Below are 21,403 nucleotides of genomic sequence, written 5' to 3' on the forward strand. Positions count from 1 at the left end.
AGAAATACTTCCTTAACGTTGTATCTCTGTTCAATAGAAATGGGATTCTGTGCAGTGCCTCTCTATTTCTGGAAATAATAACCTAACTACTATTTACTGAGCATCTATTTACCCAGCTCTTTATACACAAAAATTTTCATTTAACTGGCCTCTCTCTACAGCGATGCTCAAAATCTAGGCTGTGTTGAAATCACCCGGGGCTTGTTCCGGCAGACTGCTAGATCCTACTCTAGAGATTCTGAGTAGGGTAGGAGTCGGGCCAGAGGATTTCCATTTCTGAAAAAGCTAGATGCTGCTGGTTCTGGCAGGATACTTGGAGAACCCTGTTCCGCGACAGGCGTTGGAAGCCCAACTCCACAGAGGCAGAAACCAGGCTAGAACAGAGGATGGGCCGGAGGTTTCACACATTCAGAATCAGAACAAACTGATTCCTCAAGTCCATCGTCAAGTCCAAGCCCTGTGCCCACACAGACACGGGAAAAGGGAAAGGACAGGGAAAAGGAAGACACCTGTTCTGAGCTGACTGTGTCCAGAACAAGGAAACGTCATCCACACCGCTCCCAGAGTACTGCCGGGGTCAGGGACAGCAGTCTTCTCCAAGGGTCTCTAGCCTGGACCCGAATTCACCGTCTGGAACCCCGAGTGACCGAGGGCGAGGGGAGGACTGGGCGGGACTCTCCTGAGCAGAGGCCTGGGAGGCCCGCTTCCCCCGCGGGGTCCTGGGAGCCCTGGGCCTCGCCTGCGGTCCTGCCACCTGCGCGGGGAGCAGCCGTTGGTCCTCGGGCTTGGGGCCACCGGCCGGGCGCCGCCGCGAGAGGGCGCTCCTATACACCCGTGGGTGGGGCCTCGCTCGGAGGCCGTGGGCGCCCATCCCGGCTAAGATTCTCCCTCACCACCACCCCCCGCCCCACCCCTTTAGAACTCAATGTGGACTTGGACTTGCGAAGTCAAGTGGGCCTTAGGAAGCATCACTACGAACAAAGCTAGCGGAAGTGATGGAATTCCAGCAGAGCTATTTCAAATCCTAAAAGATGATGCTGTGAAAGTGCTGCACTCAATATGCCAGCAAATTTGGAAAACTCAGCAGCGGCCACAGGACTGGAAAAGATCAGTTTTCATTCTAATCCCAAAGAAAGGCAATGCCAAAGAATGTTCAAACTACTGCACAATTGCACTCATCTCACATGCTAGCAAAGTAATGCTCAAAATTCTCCAAGCGAGGCTTCACCAGTATGTGAACTGTGAGTTCAAGCTGGATTTAGAAAAGGCAGAGGAACCAGAGATCAAATTGCCAACATCCATTGGATCACAGAAAAAACAAGAGAGTTCCAGAAAAAAACATCTGCTTTATTGACTACACCAAAAACTTTGTGTGGATCACAACAAACTGTGGACAGTTCTTAAAGAGTTGGGAATACCAGACCACGTTACCTGCCTCCTGAGAAATCTGTATGCAGGTCAAGAAGCAACAGTTAGAATCAGACATGGAACAACAGGCTGGTTCTAAATAGGGAAAGGAGTATGTCAAGGCTGTATATTGTCACCCTGTTTATTTAACTTCTATGCAGAGTACATCATGTGAAACGCTGGGCTGGATGAAGCACAAGCTGGAATCAAGATTGCTGGGAGAAATATCAATAACCTCAGATATGCAGATGACACCACCCTTATGGCAGAAAGTGAAGAGGAACCAGAGAGCCTCTTGATGAAAGTGAAAGAGGAGAGTGAGAAAGTTGGCTTAAAATTCAACATTCAAAAAATGAAGATCATGGCATCTGGTCCCATCACTTCATGGCAAATAGATGGGGAAACAGTGGAAACAGTGACAGACTTTGTTTCCTTGGGCTCCAAAATCACTGCAGATGGTGACTGCAGCCATGAAATGAAAAGATGCTTGCTCCTTGGAATAAAGCTATGACAAATCTAGACACCATATTAAAAAGCAGAGACATTACTTTGCCAAAAAGATCCGTCTAGTCAAAGCTATGGTTTTTCTAGTAGTCATGTATGGATTTGAGAGTTGTACCATAAAGAAAGCTGAGCACCAAAGAATTGATGCTTTTTAACTGTGGTGTTGGAGAGTCCCTTGGCTTGCAAGGAGATCCAACCAGTCAATCCTAAAGGAAATCAGTCCTGAATAGTCATTGAAAGGACTGATGCTGAAGCTGAATCTCCAATACTTTGGCCACCTGATGCGAAGAGCTAACTCATTGGAAAAGACCCTGATGCTGGGAAAGATTGAAGGCAGGAGGAGAAGGGGATGACAGAGGATGAGACGGTTGGATGGTGTCACCGATTTGGAGTGGACATGAGTTTGAGCAAGTTCCAGGAGTTGATGATGGACAGGGAAGCCTGGCATGCTGCAGTCCATGGGGTCGCAAAAAGTCGGACATGACTGAGCAGCTAAGCACACAACACTCAGCACGGTGCTCAGAGCCCAAGTCCAGTTCAGTTCAGTTGCTGAGTCATGCGTGTCCGACTCTTTGTGACTCCATGGACTGTAGCCTGTCAGGCTCCTCTGTCCATGGAATTCTCTAGGCAAGAATCATGGAGTGGGTTGCCATGCCCTCCTCCAGGGATTGAACCCAGGTCTTCCTCATTGCAGGTAGATCCTTTACCATATGAGCCACCAGGGAAGCCCAAGAATACTGGGGTGGGTAGCCTATTCCTTTTCCAGGGGATTTTCCCAACCTAGGAATCTAACCTGGAGAAGGCAATGGCACTCCACTCCAGTACTCTTGCCTGGAGAATCCCAGGGATGGGGGAGCCTGGTGGGCTGCCGTCTATGGGGTCGCACAGAGTCGGACATGACTGAAGCGACTTAGCAGCAGCAGTAGCAGCAGCAGGAATCTAACCTGGGTCTCCTGCATTGTAGGTGGATTCTTCACCAGGTAAGCCACCATCTCTATCATTTCTTACTTTGACAATTTGTCTCCAAGGAAGCACAGAAACATAGGTGGCGTGGGCAAGGCGCCAGGCTGAGGTAGTCCTGAATTGGAATCCCTCCGCTACCATCATTCTTTTCTTCAATAAACACTTAGAGAATGCTGGTTATGAGCTAGGCACTGGAGACCCTGGAAAAGGCAGATGTAAAGCCCCAAGGTTAGTTCCTCCAGTAAGCATACAGCTGTATTTAAACAATGCCATCAGTGTATGATGTGATAACAGATGTGAAGGAATGCTAACTAAGACCAGGGCTGGGAAAGGCTGCCCTGAGGAAGTGATCTTTTAAGCTGAGCCTGATAAAGATCTATCCACGCAGAGAGTTGGAGAAGTAGCTTTCCGAGGATAGGGAACAACAGGTGACGAGCAACTGAGCTGAGAAAAAAGTTGAATTTTTGAACAATGGAACAAAACTCTGTATGGACAACAAGAAAGATGTGGACACAAAAATATGATGAGGAGGTAGGTGAGGGCTAGACTACACAGACTGTTTAAAGATTTTGAACTTTATTCCAAGAGTCTGGGATCCATTTGTGGCAGTAGAGGGTAGGTACAGGCTTGAGTAGGGGCATTTGAGAAGTAAGGAGAGACGATTGGTAACAGATTGAGTAGTGGGAGAGTTTTAAAAGGTGGTGGTCATGTAGCGACACCTAAGTTTGTCAGACATGCAGGATCAGGGCAAGATTAAGAGTTCAGTTTTACCTGTGAGAGAACCAAGCAGAGATGTCAGATGTGCCTTAGATACAAAGGTGAAGTCATTCAGTCCTGTCTGACTCTTTGTGACCCCGTGGACTGTAGCCCACCAGGCTCCTCTGTCCATGGGATTCTCCAGGCAAGAATACTGGAGTGGGTTGCCATTTCCTTCTCCAGGGGATCTTCCTGACCCAGGAATTGAACCCAAGTCTCCTGCATTGCAGGCAGAGGCTTTAACCTCTGAGCAACCAGGGAAGCTCAAAGGTCTGAGTTAAAAGCAGCAGCTTGGGTTAGATGAATACACTCGGGCTGGCTTAGGGTAAATGAAGCCAGGGAAATGGCTGGAATCACCATGAAAGAGAATAGAGACTTGGGAACCCAGGATGGAGACCTGAGGGATTTAATTATTTAAAGGTCATGTGGAGAGGGTGGAGGCAGGAAAGAATACCAACAGCAAGCAGCCAGGAGAGCAGAAAGCCAAGTCTGGTCATAGAAGCCAAGAGAAGAGACTGGCCAACTTCACTGGATGCTGCTCTAGGTCAAGGGAGATGAGAACCCAAACTTTTCACTGAATTTAGCAACAGAGCGGGTTTTGGTGGGAGAAGGAAATGGTAACCCACTCCAGTGTTCTTGCCTGGGGTCCCATGGAGGGAGGAGCCTGGTAGGCTGCTGTCTCTGGGGTTGCACAGAGTCGGACACGACTGAAGCGACATAGCACGCATCCATGCGCTGGAGAAGGAAATGGCAACCCACTCCCGTGTTCTTGCCTGGAGAATCCAGGGACGGGGGAGCCTGGTGGGCTGCACAGAGTCTGTGGGGTCGCACAGAGTCGGACGTGCTGAAGAGACTTGGCAGCAGCAGCAGCAGGGTTTTGGTTAACTGTTTGAAGGTAAAATTTCTCTTGGTCCAACCATGTTATTATTCTAGCTGCTGTGGTGGTAGTATTAGTAAATTTGTTATTGCTTTCCCAGGGCAAGGGATGTCAAATCGCTGTCTTCTTTAGGAGTTGCATGTTTGCACTTATGAAGTATGAGTAATGTAAATTTCTCTACCTAAAAGGTTTTGTTCAGGTACCCAGATGGTTTATGTGGGATCTTGGGAAAGACTTTTGCTTTGTTTGAAGGATTAAAAGAATTTCATTCCAGTTTATGGGATTAAGTATTAAAAAAGTTGTTAAAAATCTGGCCCTCTGGGGACAGAACAAAAACCAAAAAAACAAAACAAAACAAAAAACACAAAAAACATGCACACAGAGTATCCTGCCAGAACAAGTGAACTAGAGATTCCCTTTAGAGACTCAGTTGATTAAATTAATACACGTAAAATTCAGACTAGTGCCTGGCATGTCTTTAGTATTGAACTATATTGTTATAAAAACCATTACATTCAACTCTGGGGTGCAGGGCAAACCTCAAGTTTATCTACTCCCATTAGGAGCATCAATTTAGTGCTCAGGACAAGTCATCCAGTTGAAAGCTATTCAGGTAATATCTAAATCTGGTTTGAACACTGCATTTGACGGGAAATTCAGGGCATGTGAAAATCTTTGGACACATGCTTGTGGTAAGTTGCTTCAGTTGTGTCCAACTCTGTGTGACTCTCTGGACTGTAGCCCACCAGGCTCCTCTGTCTATGGAGATTCTCCAGGCAAGAATACTGGAGTGGGTTGCCATGCCTTCCTCCAGAGGATCTTCCTGACAGGGATCAAACTCACGTCTCTTATGTCTCCTGCATTGGCAGGCAGGTTCTGTACCATTAGAGCCAGCTGGAAAGCCCCGATACACGCCTGCTAGTATCCTTTCTTTCCCACTATACTTAGGAGAACCACAGTATGTCCAGACCGAGAAAGGGTGTCAGCCCTAAACGGGGATGGATGCCAAATGTGACCTTGGTATCATGGTCACAAATAAATACTGTGGGTGGATGTCTGGTTGGAGTGAACTTCAGTAAATAGGTGAAAAGGCTGAAAGGGGGAAGGTGAATGGGAAGCAAGAGATGGAAGATGAGGGACCAGGAATATGCATTTTAAATTGGTATATACTAGAACATTTTAAATACATTTCTAATAGCAAGAAGGGAGAAAGGATGGGTACACACACAGGTAAGTTAGGACTTCTGGTGTCAGAAAACCAAGTAGTTCTTGGCTTGATTTTCTCTGTGAAAATCAGGTCATGAGCTGACAACGGGAAAATAGAGGGACGTTAGAGATTTGTGGGAAAGGAGAATATTCAAAATAGTCTTCAAATGTTCTGGGAGCAGGGCAGTGAGCTGTCTAAAGAGACGTACCACACATCAATCAGGAGTGTGAACCTCAGAAACCTTAGTTCTCTCGTCTGTTAAATAATGACAACAAATTGAGTTACTAGTATTTCTGGATGTAGCTACCATGAAGAGAGTCCATAAAAGCTGCCTTTTTTTCAGTGTTACTGGTGGGACACAACCATGTAAGAGTTCAAAACAATATTAATATCACAGTTTAAAATATCCAGGTTGTTCTTTCAAGTGTAATCTCTTTCTCTGGAGTATCAATTTGATTAAACTGGCTGCACTACTCTACAAAGTTACATAAAAATTCATGTAATGAACTTTAAAAACACTTTATGCAATAATAAAGCAGCAGAGTATTTTATTTTTTTTAAAACCACCATTCAGTAAATGTCGTTACACTATGAAACATCTAGTTTTCAACAGAAAGGTTTTCTAAGGAGATGATCTGGAGCCTTCCACATTTATCAGACGCCTTTTCATTATTCTTTTCCATTTTTGCAATTCTGGATCCAAACTGCATGGCCCGCTTTGGCAGAAGAGCAGAGGCTGTTAGACCAAGTTCCACTGCTGCAAGACGCAAAATCAGTTTTTCACCAATTCCACGGGGTAAAGTCAAGTTTGCCTTTTCCCAGACTGGTAGGGAATTTAGAAAGGAGACAACATTTTCATCCAGGAAAGGAAATCTAAAATAAAAAGTATAACCACTATTAAAAAAAGTTATCTCTTGTTATTAGTTTGTATTTTATTCAATATGTTAAAATTTAAGGTATAATTATTGAGGGCACAATTTTTCAAAATTAAAAATATTCTAGTTACTTATACAACTTTACAGCTAAAAATTATTTCACAACACTTGTCTAATTTTAATACACATTCTAAAATGTAAAAAATTTTTCCCTCAATAAATAAACAAATTAAGCCTATGATGTCAAGAAATAATTTTAAATTGTTTCATAAGGTATCTTCAGGAATGCCTTGAAAACAAGCATGGTTTTGAGTTAATGATTCAACCTGGGTCTGCTCTTTGCATGTCTAAAGAAACTGAACTTAAGGAATACAACTCTCTGCTCTTTCAATCGCTCAGTCGTGTCCGACTCTTTGCAAATCCATGAATCGCAGCATGCCAGGCCTCCCTGTGCATCACCAACTCCCGGAGTTCACTCAAACTCACGTCCATCCAGTCGGTGATGCCATCAGCCATCTCATCCTCTGTCATCCCCTTCTCCTCCTGCCCCCAATCCCTCCCCTCCTGCCCCCAATCCCTCACAGCATCAGGGTCTTTTCCAATGAGTCAACTCTTCGCATGAGGTGGCCAAAGTACTGGAGTTTCAACTTTAGCATCAGTTCTTCCAAAGAACACCAGGACTGATCTCCTTTAGAATGGACTGGCTGGATCTCCTTGCAGTCCAAGGGACTCTCAAGAAGTCATCTTGGGACTTCAAGGGACTCAAGAGTCTTCTCCAACACCAGTTAAAAAGTATCAATTCTTCGGCGCTCAGCTTTCTTCACAGTCCAACTCTCACATCCATACATGATCACTGGAAAAACCATAGCCTCGACCAGATGGACCTTTGTTGGCAAAGTAAAGTCTCTGCTTTTGAAAATGCTGTCTAGGTTGGTCATAACTCCTTCCAAGGAGTAAGCATCTTTTAATTTCATGGCTGCAATCACCATCTGCAATGATTTTGGAGCCCAAAAAAATAAAGTATGACACTGTTTCCACTGTTTCCCCATCTATTTCCCATGAAGTGATGGGACCAGATGCCATGATCTTCGTTTTCTGAATGCTGAGCTTTAAGCCAACATTTTCACTTTGCTCTTTAGGCTCCCCTAATTTCCTATCAAATTCTGTTCTTTTTTTGTTTGTTTAAAATACTCTAATCCCTCCCCCATCTGCAATTACACTAGTGTTTTACATTTTACTTTAGCTTAAGCAGAGAGATCGGAAAGGGTAAAGGCATTCTTTAAACAGAATATTTTATAAAAATGAATTGTGAAAGCAAATTTAAATGAGAAACTAATTAATAGAGTATGGTTAATAAGTATGCCAAAATCCATAATAAACTGGTTTAGATCTAGCCACTATAGTGGTATTTGTTCAATGACAATTCTGCATTAGCTATTTTAAACATTCTTCATATTCATTTTTACCCATGGGTATCATATGGAAGGTGGTCCCTTTAGAATTAACTGCTTTTACTGATTGAAATAATTTTCCTTTTCTCTAACTTAGCTGAAATGGGCTAAATATTTTTATCTGTCATATACAGATAAACATCAAAAGGAAAACATTTTACATACTTTGTACTGTGGTGTTACTTCTTTATGATAAAATTTTGAAAATTATGTTAATTTTACACGTCAGAACTGGCAACACAGGAATAACAGAGACAAGAAACAATGATGTCTCAGACGTGGTATATTACGATGTTCCAACTCCCACAAAGCTCATTTGGACTCCTTGCATGCTTGTACCCCTGCAATAAAACTACCACTTAATAAGTTAACCTACTTGAATAAACTTCTGCTTTTTATAATTAAACGACACATCTTTTTCCTTAATGCTTCAAAAAGTTGTATTCAAGCATTTGTTTACTATCATCAGAAATGTGTTGTAGGTAAACACAAACCCCTAAGATTAAAAAAGAATATACACATGTAAGTGCCTTGATGTCTACAACTTAAGAGAACCTGGAATGTTTATGACTAAATTGTGTTCAAAACACCTATGACAGAGGGGACTCCAGTACCGGAACCACCGTTTAAATCAGTATGGATCTTGTTTTATTGTGCTTCACTGAGACTGCTTTTTTTTTTTTCTTAACAAACTAAAAGTTTGTGGCAACCCTGTGACGAGCCAAGCCTATCAGTGATGCCATTTTTCCAACAGCATTTGCTCACTTCATGTTTCTGTGTGACGTTTTTGGAAATGCTTCCCTATTTCAAATTTTTCTTGTTATATCTGTTGGGCTTCCCTTGTGGCTCAGTGGTAAAGAATCTGCCTGCCGGTACAGGAGACTTGGGTTCAATCCCTGGGTCGGGAAGATCCCTGGAGAAGAAATGGTGGCAACCCACTCCATTATTGTTGCCTGAGAAATCCCAATGACAGAGGAGCCTGGTGAGCGACTACGGGGTTGCAGAAAGAGTTGGACATGACTTAGTGACTAAACAACAACAAAAACAAGAACAATTATATTTGTTATGGTGATATGTGATAACATAAATAATCTTTGATGTTATCTCTGAGATTGCTTTTTGTTTTGTATTTTTGAATTAAGGTATATATATAAAAATTTAGACAAATGTATGTTTATTTATGTCTAAATACATAAATACATATTTTAAATACCAAATACATACATATTTTAAATACTAAATACGTATTTTAAATACTAAATACATAAATACACATTTATGTCTAAATATAGCAAACATAAAAGTATGCTACTGCATACTCAATATACTATAGCATAGTATAAAGATAGTTTTTATATGCACTGGAAAACCAAAAAATTCATTTGACTTGCTTTGTTGCAATGGTCTGGAACTGAGAATGCAGGATTTCCAAGTATGCCTGTACATACAAGAAATGTCTACAAAGTCAGGCTCTGTAACACTGGAGGAGGAAGCTTGGGAAGAAAGCAAACATTTGAAACAAAACAGAGCCCTTGAAATACCTCCCCTCAGTATTTCACTACCTCAAGTTTTACAGTCTTTCACTGTAGCCTTTAATCACGTCACTGTATCACCTTTGAAAATTATTGTAAAGCCATTTCTTGGAGAATGAGTTCTGGAAAAACTGTTCCTCTGGTTCCTCTCCAGCACTGCTTCTGACTAACTCTAATACAAAGCCCAGATACTGCTGCTACTGTAACTCACTGGAACAAGTATCCAAAGAAAAAGGAACCTATAAGTCTCCTTTTTAGGTTCAGTCTACTGCTTTTACAAAATTATCGAACAACTCTGCAACAGACAACAAGAATTACCTTGCTTCTTTTCCATGATCACTGATAACTCTATCATCACGACCAAGATTTCTAGAAGAAATTCGGCCCAGTTCCATTTTGATTTCCTTATTCAGTCCTTCCAGCCCATGGGCCAGGAAGCGGACCCGATGACGAGAATAACCTGCAAGCTGCTCATCTGCACCAATTCCAGTAAGAACTACCTACAAAGGTTGAAAGAAATCTATGTAAGAATATTAACCTACCATGCAATAAGGAAAATAAAAGCTTAAAAAAATAATAACCCCAAAGATAACATTTTCAGAAAAAATCCACACGGCAAAGTCTTCAGATAGTGAAATATGCCCAATTTTTACAAAGTCATATACTTTGTGTTGTAGTTTAAAAGACGCTATATTCTTGCAACTTGCGTTAGAAGCTTTAAGGGTCAAAATTAGGTCTCAGAAATCCTGAGCAGCCGTGTCATACCTTTGCACTGCTCTGATATGGCTGTGCTGCATCCTGGGTCACTAACCAGCCAGCTCCTCGGGAAGCAAACCAGACTGCACAGCCAATGCTATCATCCAGGACTGTATCCAAGGGCTGGATTAAGTGCGATATTCGCGTTCTTCTTAATCTTTGCAGTTCTTCTAGAGAAACATTAATTTCAACAAAATTCCAAATCCGCAAAGGGTTAGCAGCTTGCAGTTCCTTCAGTCCCACTCTTCCTGTGACTCGATCTGGCACATTGAACTGTTCACCAGGGCTGGCGGCAGCAGCAGCAGCACTTTTGGAGAATTCTTCAGAGGGCATTTCACAATGATTTTTCTGTTTTCTCCCTTTTTTGTTAAAATTAACCGGTATAGTCTTTTCTTTAGTCATGAAAGCCACATTAAGAAGATCAATTGGTTCATCTAAAGGAACATGATGGTCAGCAAGGGCTGCGATGACCATGGAATCAATCCCTCCAGAAAACAGAACTGCGACATTTGCTTTCCTGTTACGAGTTTTCAAAACTTCACTTGGTGCCAGGTTTTCATCCCTAGGTAAACACAAGACACGTCTCTTGACTGCGGTGCTCAGGACACCAATGAACTGCTGAACTACTTCCTTCATGTGTCCCTCTGTAAGAAAGACCCGAAGGGTCTCTCTTGTCAGCGGACTCCTGGAAATGCTGCTGCAATGGGTCTCAAATGCAGCTTGTGGCAACGCCATATTTAAAGGGACAACAGGTTCTTTAAGATACAGTTTGGCTTCATTTGCTGCCACCAAGACAAATGTTGGCAAGTCTGCTGAAATCTCAGTCAGGCTATTATTAACACATTCTCTGATATCATCCCCCGAACTGCATTTCCAAGGATACAACTTTAAAACAACAGATTGGGAAGTGGAAACAGACTTGAGATCAATTCTGAAAATTCCAGATGCTGGAACTTCCTGCCACTGATCAGCCACTCCAGATGCTTGGGTGCCAACTGAAGAGAGGCAGAAACTCTTGCCCAAGTTACTAAAATGCCAAAGCAAGCTACGACGACCAAAAAAGTCCCGACCAAACCATAAAGAATGGCTAGATGCTTGATAATATATAAAAGACCAAGGACCTTGGACTTTTGAGAAGAGCGACAAAATATCAGATTCATTCTTACAAGAGGAAAGATAATGAAATATGATTTGAGTATCATTCTCTTCGGCTTCAACCTTGATCCCACTAAAGACTTCTCCATTCCACAGGAATACATTGCCTCTTTCATCTTCCACAGGCTGGGCAGTCAACAGACCTCTTAAGTGAAGGACATGGCCAGAGAATAAACACTGGTAGTTAACAGTGGACCTTAACAACTGTTTACTACTATCGGGCCCCCGTCGTTTAAGATTACACAGTAAATCCTCTTTCAAATCTCTGCTAAAATGCTCAACAGAAAAGCTTACTGCACAACAAATGCCACACATTGCTATGAAAAATCAAGTTGGCTATTTCTTGATTTTGGTCTTCTCTGAGTTTTCTATTTCTTGATATTCTTTCCTCAGCTCATCCAATATATCTGTGGGAGAGGGGAGAAGACACAGTAAAGAATAAAAATTCTTGAAGCTTTACCTAGCAATTCAAAAGGCAAAACAAGCTATTTTCCCAAGATTGAACCACATATGCACTGTGCTAGTTTAAATAATAATTTACAACAGACTTCTGATGAAGAATGTTTATTATTTAGGGATCTAGTTTCTGTTGTTAAATGCTTATTTTGACCCAGGCATTGGGCTATGCACAGTTTAAATACATATCATTTTATTTAAATTCCGTAAGACTTGGCAGGCTCGAAGTGATTCACTCAAAATCAAAAAGGCAGAAATGGGTAGAATAATATTTCATACCTATATCTGTCTAAAATTCCAAAGCTTACATTAATTATTGTGGCTTTCTAACACATAGTTCTTAAATTTGATTTTATTGTTACTGTTAACTCACCACTGGAAGGCTAATTTGAAAAAAACCAAACCATTCCACTAATTTTATTAACTGGTATACCACCATCCAATCTTTAGATATATATATTTATACATTCAGCTGTAGACAGTATAATTTAGGCACCATCATGAATTTCCACAGAAAGCCCACAAAAGAATTTCTTTTTGTTTCTGTATAATGTACCAAAAAAACTTACTTTTGCTTTGAGAAAGCATTTCTGTTCGGTCTGCAAGAAAGAATATGTTGCTGTTCTGTTGCTGCCTATATACTTTCTGCAAAACATAATTTAGGCTAATATCATGATTTGATCTAACAGGTAGATGTCAAAACTCTGAACCCTATTACTGCTTACTATTGAACTTTAGTAACATGTTCAGAACAATACCTTGGCGAATAAAGATAAACAAAGAACTCACCCATTATCCAACTATCTAGAAACTGCTACCATTAACACTGAGGTAAAAATATACTTAATACCATTTTTCTTCAGTAATATTATAGTTTATCTGGTCATTTAGATGTTGCCAACTTTTCACTATTATAAATCAAGCCTGTGATGAATGTCTTTGTACCTAAATTTCTGTGGACTCCATGATACTTTCCTAATGTATCAATTCCTATAAATAGGAATCAAACTGGATTTGCTGGATCAAAATATTACACAGCTTTAAGACTTTGATACATTTTGCCCATTTGCCTTATACAAAGTTTGTTATCAACTGTACCTTAACTGCTATTACTCCACATAGGAGAACTGTCTAACCTGTCTGTTATCCAGTAATCTTTAAAAGCTTTAAAGGGCTCAAATCATTTCTTAACTTTAAAATACAATGTCTGGCAGTATAATGACACACTAAGCAGAAGCTTGCTTATCTACGAATACGTTAATGAAAATGGAGTTAAATAACCACGTTAAGGATTTGGAAGCTTGGAGTAAAAACCTGAGGAGGTAGGGAGAGGAAGCGGTAGCATTTATCTTTTTTAAAAAATAAGCAAACAAAAAATCCACATTCACCTGTATAGCTTCTTCTCTTCTCAATAGATTCAAAGTTTACTTATGTCAAGAGAATACACCAAATTCAAGTCCAAAATAAATACCATTATTGACTACAGCTCCAGGATAACAGTACAATTAGTATCATTTGATTCACAGGTAATATCAATTGCATATGTTGGGGAAAGATTATTAGCAACTATGATTAATACATAGATTTATACAGTTGATATCAAATCCTCCCACATAGTACTCAGAGTAACGCTAATAACTCACCCTGTTCTTCTTCAGGTTAGAAAGTTCATCCACAACAACTTTTTGTTCTTTAATCTATTGAAATAAAGAAAAGTTATTAAATCAGAGATTACTGAAGTATGCTCAATAGAAGCCCTTTAAAGAGAGGATAAGGGGCTCTAAGTATTGATTGTCCAAGTGGGCAATTTGGAAATATACAGACTCTTTACAACAGCAGTCTGTGTAGGCATGCAGATGGCAGGAAGCTGAGGGAAAAAACCCTGACCAGACAGACAAAGTGTTAGACGGCCCCTTACACCCAGACAGGGGGCTGGCAACCAACACTCACATTCAGGCAAGAACTACATTACTAAATAAAGTTTATATCTTTTATTTAAAACAGAGAATACGTCAAAAAACAAACAAACAAAAAAAAACACCAAGACCTGAAAGTGATACCAATTTTTCAATGATTTAAATTGTGTCTTAAATTAAAAAAAACAAAAACAAAAAAACACAAATGGAATGAGGAGTGGGTGACCCTTCCCTCCCAATACCTATGCTTTTCATGATTTACATACTAAATGGTATAGCCAGACTAAGCAAGTAGTAGTTAAGTACCCTACATGGGGGTAAGTACGTATTAGTCATTCAGTCTTGTCTGACTCTTTTTGACCGCATGGAGTGTAGCCTGCCAGTCTCCTCCGTCCATGGGATTCTCCAAGCAAGACTAATGGAGTGGGTTGCCATTTCCTTCTCCAATGCATGAAAGTGAAAAGTGAAAGTGAAGTCACTTAGTCGTGTCCCACTGGAGTGGGGTGCCACTGCCTTCTCCGTTTTAGGAGCATAGCTCCAGCTAAATGAAGGATAGACGGGAAGAAGGTAACAATGGATAAGGAGAGACCAGTTAGGAAACTTGCAGGAAGGCAATGGCACCCCACTCCAATATTCTTGCCTGGAAACTCCCATGGACGGGGTGGGGGGGGGGGGGCCCTGGTAGGCTGCAGTCCATGGGGTTGCTAAATGTCAGACACGACTGAACGACTTCACTTTCACGCACTGGAGAAGGAAATGGCAATCCACTCCAGTGTTCTTGCCTGGAGAATCCCAGGGACGGGGGAGCCTGGTGGGCTGCCGTCTATGGGGTCACACAGAGTTGGACGCGACTGAAGCGACTTAGCAGCAGCAGCTATGGCAGATGCAAGGGGCGGGTTTAAGATGGTTAAAAGTGTACACAGTGATAAACGGACACCTTACAAAGGGGCCTCAAAAGTGAAACTGATAGAACTTCGTGATGGATGCAAAGACGGGCTCCCAGGTTACTGGCATGGACAACTGCATGGATGATGCTGACATTTTCTGAGACTACAGGCAGCAGATCTAGGGTGGGAGGTAAATTTCTAAAAGTTTTAACTAAGAGTACATAGAAAAAAAATCCAAACATGATTCTCAAAGACATTAAGCTGAGAGAGACATAAGCTGTGATTTCATCTACATGATGTGCTGGGAAGGATAAAACTGTCCTGATGTAGAGCAGATCAGGAATGGCCAGAGCTTCTGGGCGGGGGAGAGCATGGCTAAAGGGAGTCTTTCAGGGTCGTGGAACTTGTCTATATTCCAATTGTGGTGGTGGTCACACAAATTTATACACGTGTTAAATATAGAGAAAACGAAAAAAAGCCCAATTTTACTGTATGATACTTTTAAAAATTTGTTAAAATTGATAAAAAATAAAACCAACTAAACTTCCGCCTTACTGCCATCTGGGTCTAATCGCGGGGCAAGTTTCAAGGTGTCCCTTTAACTGTATCCGTCGCAGCAGGGCAAAATCGAGACTAGACCACGGGGCCACTGAGACTCGTCTCCGGCGGTGAGCAGCCCGAGGGCCATGTTACCTCGTCCCGTACTCACCTTGCTGCTGAGCTCTTCCTTGTGCAGGGTCGAGCTCTCAGCAGGGACGGGCCCAGCGCCGTCCTCGGGTCGCTCACCCCAGCTGGGCATCTCCGCAGAGAAGCAAACACGCAAGGCGCGAGGCCAGGCGGCACTCTTGCAGTTCCGGGTCCACAGCCACTGCGCGTCTGCGCTCCCAGCGGCCCCAGCCCCTCCCTTTCAATTTCCGGTGAGTCCTATCAATGGCGTCTGCCCGCCCACTGGAACGCCTGCGCAGGCCGGATCTGCGCTAGGAGGACTTGCGCGCGTGCGCACAAGTGATTAGGGTCCTAAACGGACCCTAGCGGATGGGATGTTGAAACGCTCTTTACCCTGTGGCATCTAGTAGACTGTAAGTTATATGCGCCCCCTAGTGGTGAATATAAAGAATAGACGCTCAGTAGAAACACCGCTTACTATTTATTCAGTTCAGTTCAGTCGCTCAGTCGCGTCCGACTCTTTGCGACCCCATTGAATCGCAGCACGCCAGGCCTCCCTGTCCATCACCATCTCCCGGAGTTCACTCAAACTCACGTCCATCGAGTCGGTGATGCCATCCAGCCATCTCATCCTCTGTCGTCCCCTCTTCCTCCTGCCCCCAATCCCTCCCAGCATCCGAGTCTTTTCCAATGAGTCAACTCTGCATGATGTAGCCAAAGTACTGGAGTTTCAGCCTCAGCACCAGTCCTTCCAAAGAACACCCAGGGCTGATCTCCTTTAGAATGGACAGGTTGGATCTCCTTGCAGTCCAAAGGACTCTCAAGAATCTTCTCCAACACCACAGTTCAAAAGCATTAATTCTTCGGCGCTCGGCTGTCTTCCCAGTCCAACTCTCACATCCATACATGACCATTGGAAAAACCATAGCCTTGACTAGACGGACCTTTATTGGCAAAGTAATGTCTCTGCTTTTGAATATGCTATCTAGGTTGGTCATAACTTTCCTTCCAAGGAGTAAGCATCTTTTAATTTCATGGCTGCAGTCACCATCTGCAGTGATTTTGGAGCCCCCAAAATAAAGTCTGCCACTGTTTCCACTGTTTCCCCGTCTATTTCCCATGAAGTGATGGGAGCAGATGCCATGATCTTCGTTTTCTGAATGTTGAGCTTTAAGCCAACTTTTTCACTCTCCTCTTTCACTTTCATCAAGAGGCTTTTTAGTTCCTCTTCACTTTTTGCCATAAGGGTGATGTTATCTGCATATCTGAGGTTATTGATATTTCTCCTGGCAATCTTGATTCCAGCTTGTGTTTCTTCCAGCCCGGTGTTTCTCATGATGTATTCTGCATAGAAGTTAAATAAGCAGGGTGACAATATAGAGCCTTGACGTACTCCTTTTCCTATTTGGAACCAGTCTGTTGTTCCACATCCAGTTGTAACTGTTGCTTCCTGACGTGCATATAGGTTTCTCAAGAGGCAGGTCAGGTGGTCTGGTATTCCCATCTCTTTCAGAATTTTCCACAGTTTATTGTGATCCATACAGTCAAAGGCTTTGGCATAGTCAATAAAGCAGAAATAGATGTTTTTCTGGAACTCTCTTGCTTTTTCTATGATCCATTATCTAGGCAAAAATATCGGCGAAGGCAATGGCACCCCACTCCAGTACTCTTGCCTGGAAAATCCCATGGATGGAGGAGTCTGGTAGGCTACAGTCAATGGGGTTGCTTAGAGTCAGACACGACTGAGTGACTTCCCTTTCACTTTTCACTTGCATGCATTGGAGAAGGAAATGGCAACCCACTCCAGCGTTCTTGCCTGGAGAATCCCAGGGATGGGGAACCTGGTAGGCTGCTGTCTATGGGGTCGCACAGAGTCGGACACGACTGAAGTGACTTAGCAGCAGCAGCAGGCAAAAATATGGAAGCCAGACACAGATTTAAGACATATACTTAATGATATATGATATATGGTAATGACCCTGTACAGACTTGATAAAGTTAATGTTAGTTAGTTGTTAGGGTTAAAAGATAAATACAGGATTCCCTGTTAAATATGAATTTCAGATAAATGAATGAAACTTTATATATGTCCCGTACAATATTTGCAATATCTCACTCCTATGAGAAAAATTATCCCAAACCTGGAAATAGGCAAGAGATTACCAAGGTGTTCTTTTGTAGCTTTTCTAGGTTTGACTTTTTTATCTACTGGGCTCATTTATATTCTGTTAGGGGTGGAGGGGTGTAACTGGTAGATTTTTGGTAGATATGAAAATAATTTCTACCTATTAGACCAGATAACCCCACAAACTTTGATTTAGTATTATGCAAGATATTAATCAGTTTTGCATCTAACTCTGCAATCCTACCCTAATTTTTAAAATTAATATATGTCTCAGTCAATTCAGTCACTCAATCGTGTCCAACTCTTTGCAACCCCATGGACTGCAGCACACCACGCTTCCCTGTCCATCACCAACTCCCAGAGCTTGTTCAAACTCATGTCCATCTAGTCAGTGATGCCACCCAACCATCTCATCCTCTGTTGTGCCCTTCTCCTCCTGCCTTCAATCTTTCCCAGAATCAGGGTCTTTTCCAATGAGTCAGTTCTTCACATTAGATGGCCAAAGTGTTGGAGTTTCGGCCTCAGCATCAGTCCTTCCAATGGATATTCAGGACTGGTTTCCTTTAGGACTGACTGGTTGGTTCTCCTTGCAGTCCAAGGGACTCTCAAGAGTCTTCTCCAACACCACAGTTCAAAAGCATCAATATATGTCTACTTTCTCATAAACTCTTTGAACTGGTTTTAGAATCTTATTTATTCCCTCATTAATTAATGAGTTGAATAAAACTTTGACAAATGTTCATTTTATATTTGTACAGGAAAAATGATTTTCTGTTTTTAAAAAGTATACTTTAGCATAGGATATCTTTAAGTTTTCATGAAGATGCCCAAGTGAACCCGTGTGATGGAGTCAAACTTTATGGCTAAGGAAGTGTACCTCATGAGTTGTTTAAACCCAAGAATATCTTTTATTGGCTCTTAGAGTACATCCAAAGCGCTTATAGAATTAAGATTACTGTCTGTTTTGTCTTTTTACTGATTTTTTAAAATTTTGGTTTTGTTTCTAATTTATGCTTAGCTAAGTTAGTCCATATTGCTAACAATGATTGGGAATTTGGTTTCATAGGCTAACCGTTTGAAGACAGGCCTTCATCAGTGGCTCAGCGGTGAAGCACCTGCCTGCAATGCAGGAGATTGGAGTTTGATCCCTGGATCAGGAAGATCCCCTGGAGGAGGGCATGGCAACCCAGTCCAGTATTCTTGCCTGGAAAATCCCATGGACAGAGGAGTCTGATGGGCTACAGTTCATAGGGTCGCAAAGAGTCAGACATGGCTCAAGTGACTGATCACACATACGCACATTTGGTGATAATTTTTGGTTGATGGAGATCTAGTCTCTATTAGAAGTGAGAAAACAAAGAATCTAGGTTTTTAGTCTTTTCATTTGTCCTTGTGAGCTCAAACTAAGTAGGGATTTTGTGCACCAACTCGGATGAACAACTTTTTGATATCTAAACTGGTGAATTTTTGTGTTTCTCTGTTTAGTTTCACCCTGGGGTTCAGTTTGTAAAACTGAAGCTGTAAGTTCTCTATATGTCTGTGTCCATAATTTATAACAGCCTTTATATTTTGCTGAGTAAATGTAGAATGTTTTGCTATTCTGTAGGGTATTGAAAAATTCCATTCTAAAGCCTCTTAAATTAAAGGAACTTTGATCTAATTGGTCTATAGACAAACATATGCACTTGCACAAATCCCCCAAATTAAAAAGAAAAAGAATTTCTAAAGCTTTAGGTGTGCTAAGCTTAAAAAAAAAATTACTAGCTTAGAAACATTTGAAGAATCCAAGTGTATATAATTAAGGTGAGTCTTTGAAAAATCAGCCTGGATTAATAATTTTGGTTTAAGAATAAAATGGCATTTGTGTTTTTTCTCTGATTTAGCAATGTTAAGTAAAATAAATACAAACATGTTTAAAAAGGCATTAGATTTGTTTTCTCAGGAAGAGATAGCTAGTCTGAACTTCTTAAACTACTTATATTGATTTACTCATTAAATAAGCTAATAGTATTGCTAGAAAATATTTAAGTTTATGAAAATGTTAATTTATGTTCACTAAAGTTATTAAGACAAACTTTTTACATCCACAGAAATTATGTTTTGTACTATGTAAGTTTAAATATAATTCAAAAATCCTTAAAACCCTGATATAATATTAAATTAATTACTGATTAATCATTTGGTAACTAGATTTTTAAAAAATTAAATTCTAAAACATTGATTAATAAAAGCATAATTTTAAGTTCATAAACTTTTGCTTTTATATGTGATAGAATGGCTATCCTTTTGAGTCGTGTTAATGTATGTATTTATTTTTGCCACTTTCAGAAGGTGCGAAAGGAATGTGTGTGGCTGTAAACAGTTGTGTTATGTGAACTTATGAGTTTTATTCATCTGCTGAAATGCTTGCATGTAACAGTTCTCAATAATCTACCTCCAGCTTCCCCTATGAAACAGAAGTTATTAAATTGGTTGAAAGTTATAATTAATATGGGGCTAAGCGACTTAGCAGCAGCAGCAAGACCACGTAAGGACTTCCCTGGTGGCTCAGATGGTAAAGCGTCTGTCTACAATGTGGGAGACCCAGATTCGAGCCCTGGGTTGGGAAGATCCCCTGGAGAAGGAAGTGGCAATCCACTCCAGTACTGGAAAATCCCATGGACAGAGGAGCCTGGTAGGCTACAGTCTAAGGGGTCGCTAAGAGTTGGATACGACTGAGCGACTTCACTAAGACCACGTAAAGGGAGGTAATAAAACAGCATGCAAAGTAATGCAATGAGTCTTGTTTTGCACGGAGAAAGAGGGTCCTAAAGTGTCACCTTGTTCAGAATATGAAAGAGCACAGTGAAAGACAAAACTTGAGGAAGTATAGCAAGTTGGAGAAGTTTTCATGAAAGTGGATCGTATTTGCCTTGGTTTGCAATACAAGGCTCTGAAAAGAAATTTTGAAATATGCTAAAGTTTTGGCAAAGTACATTCAGTTTTGAAGTCTTATTCACCTATAATAATTTTTTAAACATTACTGCCAAATTGTATATTAATTAAAAACTAAAATTTGATTCTCTTAACCCACCATCTGGCTCCATTTCCCCAAACCTTTAGGGTTCACTACAATTTATCTGGGGCTTCTCCTGACATACTAACGATGTCATGTTAATTAGTATTTGGGGGTGATGGAGCACTTATCTGTAACGTTTTAGAGAATGAACTTCCCAGGGTATTAGTCTTCTCTGTAACTCACCTCCTATGGTAGAATCTGGCGGAGTGGGAGCTCTGATTAACATTTGAACTGACCCTGACCTACAGTTGTTTCTAGGGGTTTCCTGTGGCTCGGACAGTAAAGAATTCACCTGCAATGCGGGAGATCCAGGTTCCATCTCTGGGTAGGGAAGATCCCCTGGAGAAGGGCAAGGCAACCCCCTCCAGTGTTCTCGCCTGGAGAATCCCATGGACAGAGAAGCCTGGCGGGCTACAGTCCATGGGGTTGCAAAGAGTGGGACACGACTGAGCAACTAACACTTTTCACAGTTGTTTCTGGAGCGAGTAGCCAGAAACACTGCTGATGGATCTATGGTTTTTCATCCCTCTTTGTGGGAGGGGTGGTGTTGAGAGAGTTGTTGCTTATGGGTCTGCTTTGGTTCTGAGGTTTCTATTTATTTTCTGAGGCCACCCCAAGATAATGTAACACTAAACTGTTCAGTGGTAATCATATTGGTATGGTAACACACTGTTTTCAAAGTTCTTTCACATTTTATCTTGTTTTCTTCATGTTTATTTAATTGCTATTATCTTTCCCCTCAGTTGCTGTAGCTCCTGTGTTGCTTAAAGTAATATTTTAGGGTTACTTGGTATCATTTGTCTTGCCTGACT

The 21,403-nt window shown here is 41.5% G+C and overlaps 2 protein-coding genes across 3 annotated transcripts; both read right to left on the reverse strand.

The window, feature by feature from the left end:
- Positions 1–6,233: 6,233 nt before the first annotated feature.
- On the reverse strand, positions 6,234–15,536 carry ASNSD1 (asparagine synthetase domain containing 1). Its single transcript, XM_055571963.1, has 5 exons — positions 15,452–15,536; positions 13,583–13,636; positions 10,338–11,890; positions 9,891–10,072; positions 6,234–6,587 (listed from the first exon to the last, which is right to left on the reverse strand). The coding sequence occupies exons 3-5, from the start codon at positions 11,796–11,798 to the stop codon at positions 6,314–6,316; spliced, it is 1,917 nt and encodes a 638-aa protein (XP_055427938.1). The 5' UTR covers positions 11,799–11,890; positions 13,583–13,636; positions 15,452–15,536; the 3' UTR covers positions 6,234–6,313.
- Positions 10,834–15,700, reverse strand: ASDURF (ASNSD1 upstream open reading frame). 2 transcript variants are annotated; one of them, XM_055571965.1, is made up of 4 exons: positions 15,452–15,700; positions 13,583–13,636; positions 12,509–12,584; positions 10,834–10,890 (listed from the first exon to the last, which is right to left on the reverse strand). In XM_055571965.1, the coding sequence occupies exons 1-4, from the start codon at positions 15,539–15,541 to the stop codon at positions 10,859–10,861; spliced, it is 252 nt and encodes an 83-aa protein (XP_055427940.1). In that variant the 5' UTR covers positions 15,542–15,700; the 3' UTR covers positions 10,834–10,858. The 2 variants fall into 2 exon arrangements, with proteins under 2 accessions (XP_055427940.1, XP_055427939.1); XM_055571964.1 differs by lacking the exon at positions 10,834–10,890 and adding an exon at positions 11,778–11,890 and having other exon boundaries at positions 15,452–15,693.
- Between the last annotated feature and the right edge of the window lie 5,703 nt (positions 15,701–21,403).

The sequence above is a fragment of the Bubalus kerabau genome, chromosome 3 (genome assembly GCF_029407905.1).
Source record: "Bubalus kerabau isolate K-KA32 ecotype Philippines breed swamp buffalo chromosome 3, PCC_UOA_SB_1v2, whole genome shotgun sequence".
Taxonomy (NCBI): Eukaryota; Metazoa; Chordata; class Mammalia; order Artiodactyla; family Bovidae; genus Bubalus; species Bubalus kerabau.